Below are 10,932 nucleotides of genomic sequence, written 5' to 3'. Positions count from 1 at the left end.
TTTCCGCCAAGGATTAATGGGTTCCTCTTTTCTATGTCCTGCTGCTTCATGAGATATTCAATCTTTGGATCTATGGAGTCTTCCAATCCAAGTGTCTTTAGGACATCTTAAGAGGATCTTGGGCATCCTAGAGCTGATGTAAGAGATCTTTTTCCATGGGAATTTCCATAGCTTCGAGTTTGTATATTGGCTAAAGGATTTATCTAGGGATTCTTGGAGCAGCATCTCATCACGGAGATCTCCCGTCGATGTAATAATTATGTCCCCTTTTAGAGGATCATAATTATTCAGACTTAATATATGTTTGACCAGTTCTAACTTAACATTTGGAGATAGGGCCTCAAAGATTATCATTCACTCAAATGTTGTGTTTTGAATCCAAAACAAAATAGCATTAGCATTGTAGAGATATGGCCTTTTAACCATGAAGATGGAAGTGACTTGTTTTGCCTACTCAAAAGTCATTTTCCATAAGTTGTTTTGTCTAATAATTCTTAAGGCTTCATGTTTCCACCATGATATAGGATTGAACTAATCAAGAAAGGTCCATATGAGAGAATTAGCCTTGGAGTTATCTTCTATATATTCTAGAAGTTCTAAAGGTTTGAAAAACAAAGGCATGATATACAACTTGGGTTGAAGACTGTATGGAAGAAAGAACAACAAGAGGATCCAAAACAATATTCATCATCTTATTTCATTGCATAATTTTGGCCAGATATGGAAACAAATGTGCTCTGGCGAAGATTTGGATATCTTTAAGGACTACAGGGTTAAAGCCAGGAGGGGTGTTTTTTGAACAAATGCCTTAAGACTTTCTTCCATTAGGATTAAATGGAACGTTGTTACCTTAGATATTACTTGTATGGATTTAAGTTTTCTTCACGTTCCATTACCTTTTTTCTTTGAGATTTTTTTTTTCTCATAAAATATTATTTTTCAAGAAGTATGACTGAAATTGTAAAAAATAATTTTCTATTATTTATTATTATCAATGATAAAATGATATTTTAATTTAAATATTTAATTTTATGGTTTTTTATTTTATAATTTTAATAATAAATTTTTAATAATACTTTAAAAATTGTGATGAATATTATTTTTTTTCTTAAAAAAATTTACAAAATCTAATATTATATATATATATAAACTAATTAAATCAAAATTAACCATAAATAATTTTATGTAACTTGCTTTAGAAAAAAAAAACTAATTTTATTTTATTTACAGTCGTAGGGAAATTCTATGTTTAAGCTAAAATAATAATAATAATAATTGAAAAGACTTATAATCACAACGGTTAATAGAGAAAATAAATAAATTTTGAAAAAGAATGGGGAAAAAACGGTTTTTAAAACTGACTTTACCCCGCCAAAAAAAAAAAACCAAACTTTCTTCAGCTTCTCTAATCTCTCTCTCAAATTCAGTTAGTAGCAGGATCAGAAACACAGATTTTTTGCCGAGAAAGATTTGAAAGAGAAAGCGATTGGAAAAAAAAAAAAAGAAAAAAAATGAGAAGCGAAACACACAAATTAGGGGAAAATTATGTATTGGTGTTTTGTCTTTTCGGTTTGGTGGCTGGTCGAAATGTGATGGGCATTGAGATCCTTTCCAAATCGAAGCTCGAGAAGTGCCAGAGGAATTCCGACGACTCTGACGACTTGAATTGCACCAAGAAAATCGTTCTTAACATGGCTGTTCCAAGCGGTTCGGTAAACACTAAAGCGAGCTCTTCTTTTTTCTTTTTTTTTCTTTTTTATTTTTTCTTTTTTTTGTCAATTTTTCTGTGAAAATTAATTAATATGATTTTTTTCTCAATTTTTGAAATCTATGTTAAAAAAAAAAATTTTGAAAAATTTTGATTTGGTAGAGTGAGAAAGAAGAGTGATGGTGGTAAAAACGATGAAGAATTTGTTCAGGGGCCCTTGTGAATAGAGCTTCAGTGAAAGAATTTTGAGTGAATTGGGTTGTATATATAAACGATTTGTTCTTGGGAAAAAGAAAATAGAGAGTGTTAGTGACTGGTAGTATTGTATTTTATTAACCACTTTGTTCAAACAAAATGTATTTAAATATCATGTGCTGTGATGTAATGATTTTTTTTTATTTTTTTTTATTTTTTTTTACAGAGTGGGGGAGAGGCATCCTTGGTTGCAGAGTTAGTAGAAGTTGAAGAGAATTCAACCCAAAAGATGCAAACTTTGCGAGTACCGCCGGTGCTTACAGTCAATAAATCTGCTGCTTATGCCCTCTACGAGCTTACTTACATACGGGTACAGAAATTTATCTGGCAAACAAAAGTTTGATGGGATTTTGGCATTTATGTTATTTGCAAATTCTGCCTATATTTGATGTTTTGTTTCGGTAAAGCTTAAAAGTTTCAAATATTTGGATTCATAATTGACTGACTCTCTTTGACATGTGCAAATACATCAATTTCCTAGGATGTCTCATATAAACCTGAAGAGTACTATGTGAAGACACGAAAATGTGAGCCGGATGCAAGTGAAAAGGTTGTGAAGATATGTGAAAGGTTGGAAATATTTTATTAATCTCAGCTTTTTGAGGTGAATGATGTCTCAAGTAGTGGGAAAATGCATCCTTGAAATGTTTCTTATATCAATGTAGTTATTTTTGTTTCTTTAACAGGCTATTTTATGGTTAATATTATGTACGCATGGATTTTGACTTTGTTATTTGCGATGCATGTCAATGTGAATGGTTGATTTCCATCATATGTCACTAGGTTGCGAGATCAAGATGGCCACATTGTCGAGCACACTCAGGTATGGCTTTTTTAATATTTCACTTCTTTTGCTTTCAGATTTGTCTTTCCTTTTTCTACCGTACTTAATTTGATTCGAACTGTTAGTATCTATTTTAATAGCATCTTACTCTTTATATTGTTATATATTCTTTTAGCAAATTTGATTATTTGGCAGGAGATGCATGACAAATACTTAGACTTAAACGCAATTCATGGAATTTTTTTGTCACTTATATCACATAAATAACCTGGACTTAGGAATAGGTTGCTTTCCCTAGATTCCATCATCAAAATTTTGATGTGTAACTAGACTGTCAATATCATCTAACCTATGGTGATCTTGTTATCTATTCATGTATTTTCAATTATAATTTTATGTACCATTTTTTTTTTCTCTTACTAGTTGAACTTCTCTTGCTCTTTAACTTATGCCTTTTCAAGCACTCAAAGTATTTTCACTTCTTGTACTGAAGAATTTTGTGCATGCATGTACTTATTATTTTTCATCTACCTTATTAATATTTTTAATGTGTATCTGTTGTAATCCTTTCATATTTTTCTCTTTTTAGCCAACCTGTTGTCCCTGTGGGCCACAGCGACGGGTTCCTTCATCATGTGGAAATGTTTGTAAGTGCTTTTCAGACCATGCAGCTATTGTAAATTTTATTGCAGGATGACTCTTACTGTTATGTGACTAGTGATTATGATTTTTTTTTACTAGTTGATAAGTGGATGAGGGGAAAGGCTAATACTGCACATTGTGTCCGCTTCCCTGGTGAATGGTATGATTCTTGACACACACTTTATAATGACTATCGTTTGATGGGGAGATTGAGAATCAATTTTCTGGAAGTCATTGTTGTATATTCAATATTATAACTCTTTTCATAGTTGGTAGTAGTTTTACAGATCCTGCATCTTTATAAATAAGAAATTTAGTTATATAAGCTTGTTCTGGTATAATGTGCATAGTAGAAGATCAAATGGAAATAATAGAAAAAGCAATGAGGGGAAGAAAAAGGACAAGATGAAGGAGGAAACAACATAAAAGCAGGAGGCCGGATTTCAATAGTCAATTCATAATCAAGTCTAGGAAATTGGATTACCATAAATAAAACCCGCTAAAAACCTTAACTAGCACAAAAGTGCAACTAAGCCATAATACCTAAAACTAGTGACAAACAAATAAACTTAAAAGTTACCATAAAATTGTAAAATAAAACATAATCATTGAATAAGATATTTGTGATCTTCATCAATTATATGATTGGTAGTGGTTTTTGACTTTAAATGTCTTTTCAACTTTTGAAGTTTCACATTATGTGAGGAAGCTTGTAACTGAGTTCATTAAGTGTACTACTATTTTACTGGTTATTTTTACTTAGACCCAGAGCACAGCAGGCTTCAGCTTATTTGAATTTCTGCTTTATTTTTTCCTTGAAAATTAACTCATTCTTTTTTATCCCATAACTAGTATTTGAATCCACCTAGGTTCCACGTTTTTGGTATTGGACAGCGGTCAATCGGATTCAGTGTTCAGATTCAGGTGAAGACAGGATCTACAATATCGGTATGTTGGTACCCAATACAGAAGTCTACATGTATTGAGTTGTTTCAGGTTGCTCGATTGTCTTTCAAAGGGCGAGGAAGCTTACAACATGATCTTATTGAAGCATAATAGAAGCTTTACATCATGTTGAAAAGTTTGAATTTGTGGCTTTTCTGTATATTTGATGGTAGAGTGATGGGGCTTTTTCATTGGGTGTTGTATTATTGTATGTCTGTTGTGTATTGGCAAGTGTGGACGATGCACCCTCAATGCATTCCCCTTTAGATGAGGTTTCTGTTTTTCATTTTTATTTTCATAGTAAATTAAGAAACAAAAAGATAGGAATTTAATCTTCGAGCTTTCAAAGTTTCCTTTGGTAGTCCTTGAAGGAAGTTTAACTTTTCTCATCTGCTGATATTCTATTTTTTATTGAAGTTGGAAACTACTTTAATTTCTTGGAAGACGGCATGTTTTTCAAATAGTATTAACTGCTTTCTTTAAAATAAAACTGTTTAAATAAATCAGTCCTAGTATAGGGACAGGATGAAAGTACTGTTGTTTTTCTATCATGAGATGAAGTCCTTTTTTTTTTTTTTTTTAACCTTTTATTTCTTCTACTCATATAAAGTCGTTAGACGTTGTTCACTTTGGTAGAAACTGTGATTAGTTCGATTTTCTTTTGTGTTTTTGGCTTTATCATACTAAAATGGGAAACAGAAGTTTTAAATTGCAAAAAATAACTTTTCAACCATTTTTTGATATCAGGAAGTGGTTGTGGGTCCTGAAAATAGAACGGTGGCATCCACTGACAACTTTTTAAGAGTTAATCTGATTGGAGATTTTGTTGGATACACAAATATTCCATCATTTGAGGACTTCTATCTTGTAATTCCAAGGCAGGTATGCTTGGACTCCTTATATGGTTGCCACTATAATCCATTGACAATGTATCATGAGTTAAATGCTGGCAGAATTTTCTTCTCTTATCCAATCTTGCTTACCCATATATCTGAGATGCTAATATTGATGTGGCATGAACTTTGTCATGGTACCCTTTGTAGTATAAGATCATTTTTTTGCAGATAGTCCGAAAAAGAAATAACGTTTGTTCTTTAATTGTTGTATTCATAACAAATCCTATCATGCCAACTGAAGAAAGAATTTGCACTTTTGTATTATAATTCATAATTGGACAAGAGAAATTTGACAATCCATCTATTTGAAATTGCAAGTTATAAAGAAAACACTTCAATATCCAGCTATTGGTCAAATTGCTGAACTTGTAACTTGTGGTTCTTTAGAAATCACAAGATTTATCAAGTAGAATATCAACATATTTTATTGTATGTCATTTGTTTTTCTCTGTCTTTCCAACATTGGAGCTGACTATGGTGCATATAACTATGCTAATTTTTAATGTATTAGTTACTTCTTCCATGTTTGTGAAAACTAATTACTTTCTTGAACTAAATTTTCTTTGTATTTCTAACAGTCCTCTCTATTGTGGCCCCTCATCAGTTGGCTTGTTCACCTAAGCAAATCTGGCTGCTTATGAGTGGGCCAGCTACGCATAATATAGAGAAGCCTGGTGTTTTTAAATTTTGTGCTTTTGATTTGTGGCTGTGATAATTGACCAATTCCTCTAATCGATAGTAGTGTAGGCTAATAGAGAATGCCTAATTTATTTTTGTTTATTCTAGCATGCTATGATTATTTGGTCTTGAAGTGCTGAGAGTTTTCTTTGGCTCTTGTTAAGGGAGGTTCTGGTCAACCACAGACTCTGGGAGGGAACTTTTCCATGTGGATGCTGCTTGAGAGAGTCAGATTTACGTTAGATGGGCTTGAATGTAACAAAATTGGTGTCAGTTATGAGGCCTTCAATGGACAGCCGAACTTCTGCTCTTCACCATTTTGGAGTTGCTTGCATAATCAGTTGTGGAATTTCTGGGAGGTTAGCATTTCAAGTTGGAAAATCCAACATCTTTAGTTTGTGTTCCTCATTTGATTTTTCCCTTTTCTCTTGTTTACCTGGTTTTCATTTTTACAAACTATTATTAGAAGCACACCCACACAACGTCCCCCCTGCTGTTGCATCTGATGTTAATTATCAAAAATGGACTCTGTCACCTTTAATCTGATTTTTATTTTTTGTATTTGCTTTGGAATTTCTTTAACTGCATTGGAATATATATCTTGTTAAATTATATAGGGGACCCATCCTGTGTTCCATTGGATTTGATAAACATTTTCAAACCATCCTAACCCTTGAATGGAATTAATCCTGCGGTACGTCATGCATGACTGCTTTAATTTAATGGATTGTAACTTCCAAAAACCATTTAATTGAGGATCAGCATCAACTCCCTTTTGCTTCAATGGTTTGGTTGATAATGGAACACTCCTCACATACATGTTCCTATATAATAAGTGCAGAATTCTGCTTTCCATTTGTAGAATGAGCTATCTGAGAAGATTTATGATTATTAAATAATTCAGAAGAAGTTTAAGCATAGTTTTTGAATTTTTGTTTTGTATTGAGAAAAAACTGTGATGTTTCGACAGGCTGACCAAAACAGGATTAGAAGGAATCAGTCGCCATTATATGGTGTGGAAGGAAGGTTCGAAAGGATAAACCAGCATCCAGTTATGTTTCAGCAATTGTTGAATTATATTCATTAGGATGTCAATTAAGTTTTTGGACTTAGTTCGGTTTGACTTTTCTACAGAATGCAGGAACTCACTCATTTTCGATAGGAGTTACAGAAGTTCTTAATACCAATCTCTTGATAGAACTAAGAGCTGATGATGTTGAATATGTTTACCAAAGGTTGATTTCCTATTCTTCACCCTATACTTCATGCCAAAATATAGCCTGTAGATAATTATGCTTGAACATGGAACTATATCGTGCAAAAGGGGATTCCCTTTTTTGATGAATACGACTTTTTATTTATTTGTCTATTTTTACATAAATGTTTCCCAGTCTTAGTTCTATTAGGGTAGCTTCTCTGTCTTCTCTAACTGACTTCGTGAACATGGATTATGCGTTTGTTGACTTTCTTTGCATAAGCACTTGATTATTTCTCTAGCACAAGATTTTAGGTGTCAGGTTTATTCGTAATTATAATTTTACATATGTAGATTCTTGCCACAATACAAATATAACTGAAGAGATCTTTTTACAATTATATAAAATGTGTGTTTATGAGTAATCATACAGAATGCCATAAGATTTATGGCAATGCTGAACATTTTTTCCCCTTTTTTTTTTTTTTTTTTTTTCACTCGACATGTTAAGAGTGTAACCATTTCCAAATGTTTTGTATATTTATCCATTTCAGACAGAACTTTATCTTTTTGTATCTTTTTGTAGAAGCCCTGGAAAAATCTTAAGCATTAACATCCCAACATTTGAAGCCCTTGCTCAATTTGGAGTTGCTACAATTACAACAAAGAATACCGGTGAAGTGGAAGCATCCTATAGCTTAACGGTATCTCTGTTGAATTTATTTTATTTTATTTATTTATTTATCTTTTAATGCAATATAGTCATTAAGATTTCCAGAAAATAGCAATAAGTTGAAGTATGCTTAGAGAGAGTTTATAAGTAGCTGGATTAAGTCATACTTAATGAATGGCTGATATGATGCATCATTTCAGCTGTAATGAATTTTTTGTATCTTGCAGTTTGATTGCTCAAGAGATGTGACCCTCATGGAGGTATTCTAATGTCCCCTGTCATACTTTTAATTTTACATTAGAACATCTGTTATCGTTTCCCTGATGGAGACTTTTTCAGGAGCAATTCTTTATCATGAAGCCGAAAGAAGAGATAACCCGATCATTTAAACTCTACCCAGCTACTGATCAAGCTGCAAAATATGTATGTGCTGGTAAGATAGATTCCTCCGAATGTCTGATGAGGTGGCAGCAAAAATGAATCTCTGACTAATGGTTGAGTTTGACTGCAGCTATACTAAAGGATTCTGATTATAATGAAGCAGACAGAGCTGAGTGCCAATTTAGTACAACTGCTACTGTCCTTGACAATGGTTCACAGGTTTGGTGCAGCTTTGAAATTATGATCTACCCTATACTTCTCATTACATCTTGAAAGTTTGATCGAAAGAGGCCATGCATAAGAGATAAAAGAAAGGAACAATTATTAATTAGAGAAATAGGTTAGTCTACTCTTTGCTTAATACCTTTATTTGGCTGAAACATTATCAGGGCTGATCCTTTAAAGGCATATAATTAATTGTTTTTGTTCAGATATCTGTACCTAACAGCTCCAGATGGGTAAAATAGTTTCATTTTAAAGATAATAGATATACGTTTATCTACTCTTTGAATAATAGCTTTTCTGAAGCTGAAACATAATCAGGATTTCTAAAAGTTGCACTTATAAAAAAAATTAATGAAATGGCTTATATGTAGTTTGGAAGCATATGCGTAGTGTACTTCTGTTCCTTATTTTGTCAAGCTCTTGACTTAGGAGTGTAAGGTCTTGAAGATGAAATCGTCCTGGCATGCTAGGATGGGGAGCATTATCGAGGACATTGCTTTGGAAGTTTGGAGACTGGATGGCTTCTGTATTTGAAAAAGATAAAGCTCTTTAAAAAAAATAATAATAAAATAAAAATTAAAAAAATTAAAAATAAAAAGAAAAGTTGAAAGTAATTGTCCTTGACGACAAGCCACCCATTGCATTTTAAGATTGTACTGTGAAGAAGCACAAGTTTGAAGCCATAGGAGAATTAAACCCTTCTCCACAATTGATATATTTAGCTGGTTGTATCAATTATAGATTCTGATATACTGTAGTAAGCTAGCTCAAGATGCCAGTTTGGATGTGAACATTCTGGGAACCAGCACCTTTACCCACCTTTATTTTGTTTGAAACTGCTGAATACAAGATGCAACTACACACGGATCTTATGCACCTAATAGTCTGAACAGTGGTGGATGAATATATATATATATATATATATTTTTTTTTTTTTTGGGAAGGAAAATACTAGTATATGAATAAGATATGGTTTCCACTCTCACTTAAGAGGAGGCTAGATCCCAAATTTTGTCAGATCATAAGAAAATGTGAACTGAGGAGTGAGAATGACGATGTGTGGACTTGCTTTAGATTGATGGAAATTATACTTCGTTGCATTCAAAGTAAAGATGCTTACTTAAAAATTGTTTCATTTCAGATGTCAGATACTAAACTTAGATATAACAAGTGATGCTTGAGAATGATCATGTGTCTTCTTCCAGTTGATCCATATGCTTGTCTGAACCAAGTCTTTAATTTGGTGCAGAGTACACCCTTTAATGCTCCAAAGACCAGTATAAATGGTTTCTTTGAGTCTATTGAAAGCATTTGGTACAAGCTATGGAATGGCTTAGCAGACTTCATTACTGGAAAAACTTGCAGGTTTGTTTAAGAAAGGAACAATATTTAAAATATTTCAAAATCCTTTTTTTTTTTCCATTGTATTTTTCTCTTTGCTTTAAATTTTATTATTAAATTCAACATGGGTGCTACTTCCATTGGAATATTCTTTTATTGGACTCTCTAAGTGCTTCCAACTTTGCAATATGGATGGTTTTCCTTGCTTGATCATTATGTTCTGGCTTTGGCTTTTAATATTCCTTCTGTGTTTTTATTTCAGAAGGAAATGCTATGGGTTTTTTGACTTCAAATGCCACATTCAGTATATATGTATGGGGTGGATTGTGATGTTTGGTCTACTTTTGGCCATTTTCCCAACAGGTAAATCTACTTTTTCAACAGAAAAATGAATTTTTAGGTGGATAATTTTACAGGTACAAGGATTAAATTGTGCAATGTACTTTGAATTGCAGTACTTGTTCTGTTATGGCTTTTACATCAGAAGGGACTCTTTGATCCTATTTATGATTGGTGGGAAGATCATTGTTGGACTGATAATGAGAGTGTCAGGAATACTCGAAGGCACAGAATTGACATTGACCATCACCACATTCATGTTAACAAGCATCACCAACAGAAAGTGAGGCGCCAGAAGTATAGTGCTCAATATAGGCGAAGAAGCATTCACAACAATCATTTGCATAACCATTCTGAAAGAGGAAATGATTATAATTTCTATCTCCATCAAATTCACAAGGAAAAGCACAAGCGTAGGCGAAGTAGGCATTCAAGTGTCATGCAGTAAGTTGGTGACAATATTTGTTACTGCAAACGGAGAAAGGAAAGAGAAATGAATGAAGGATTATTTAACATGACTAGATACGAAGAGAAGGAAGATGAATTTGACAAGCAGAGACATAGGCTTCTAAGGGAAATGATGTAAGGTGCATGTTAAGTGGAAAGAGTATCTGAACTTACTATGATACTATTTGATGGCTATCTTCTCATTTCAGGGCAACAAAGAAGTCTCAGTTTATTTGAAGTAGTACTCAATACTTTGTATCGGTTCTTTTGGAAATAATAATGATTTAAAAAAAAGAAAAAAGAAAAAAAGATGTAGTAATGTAATTTACAATGATGGTTACAAATGATAATTTTGATAAAACTATGTTATATGCTCGAGCTTACAAGATGCCGTTGAGCTGATTTTTCTTCATAAAATATATG

At 32.8% G+C, this 10,932-nt stretch overlaps 1 protein-coding gene across 2 annotated transcripts; it reads left to right on the top strand.

Moving 5' to 3' along the window:
• Window positions 1-1,320: 1,320 nt before the first annotated feature.
• LOC107430013 (protein HAPLESS 2) lies at window positions 1,321-10,870 on the top strand. 2 transcript variants are annotated; one of them, XM_048464655.2, is made up of 18 exons: window positions 1,324-1,712; window positions 2,130-2,273; window positions 2,445-2,533; window positions 2,747-2,786; window positions 3,337-3,394; window positions 3,489-3,549; window positions 4,259-4,337; window positions 5,082-5,216; window positions 6,073-6,267; window positions 6,879-6,959; window positions 7,043-7,143; window positions 7,690-7,807; window positions 8,004-8,036; window positions 8,116-8,209; window positions 8,288-8,376; window positions 9,632-9,747; window positions 9,986-10,086; window positions 10,179-10,870. In XM_048464655.2, the coding sequence occupies exons 1-18, from the start codon at window positions 1,512-1,514 to the stop codon at window positions 10,508-10,510; spliced, it is 2,067 nt and encodes a 688-aa protein (XP_048320612.2). In that variant the 5' UTR covers window positions 1,324-1,511; the 3' UTR covers window positions 10,511-10,870. The 2 variants fall into 2 exon arrangements, 1 of the variants encoding a protein (XP_048320612.2); XR_007238191.2 differs by lacking the exons at window positions 9,986-10,086; window positions 10,179-10,870 and having other exon boundaries at window positions 1,321-1,712; window positions 8,288-8,497.
• Window positions 10,871-10,932: the final 62 nt, after the last annotated feature.

This window comes from Ziziphus jujuba, chromosome 6 (assembly GCF_031755915.1).
Source record: "Ziziphus jujuba cultivar Dongzao chromosome 6, ASM3175591v1".
Taxonomy (NCBI): Eukaryota; Viridiplantae; Streptophyta; class Magnoliopsida; order Rosales; family Rhamnaceae; genus Ziziphus; species Ziziphus jujuba.
The sequence above is the reverse complement of the archived record's forward strand: the minus strand, read 5'-3'. Positions and strand labels throughout refer to the sequence as shown.

Bases quoted from the DNA above. Each gene is read 5' to 3' on its own strand.
- LOC107430013 (XM_048464655.2), top strand. From the start codon at position 1,512: ATGAGAAGCGAAACACACAAATTAGGGGAAAATTATGTATTGGTGTTT. The intron at 3,550-4,258 runs GTATGATTCTTG...GAATCCACCTAG, and splicing joins GTCCGCTTCCCTGGTGAATG to GTTCCACGTTTTTGGTATTG. The intron at 6,268-6,878 runs GTTAGCATTTCA...ATGTTTCGACAG, and splicing joins AGTTGTGGAATTTCTGGGAG to GCTGACCAAAACAGGATTAG.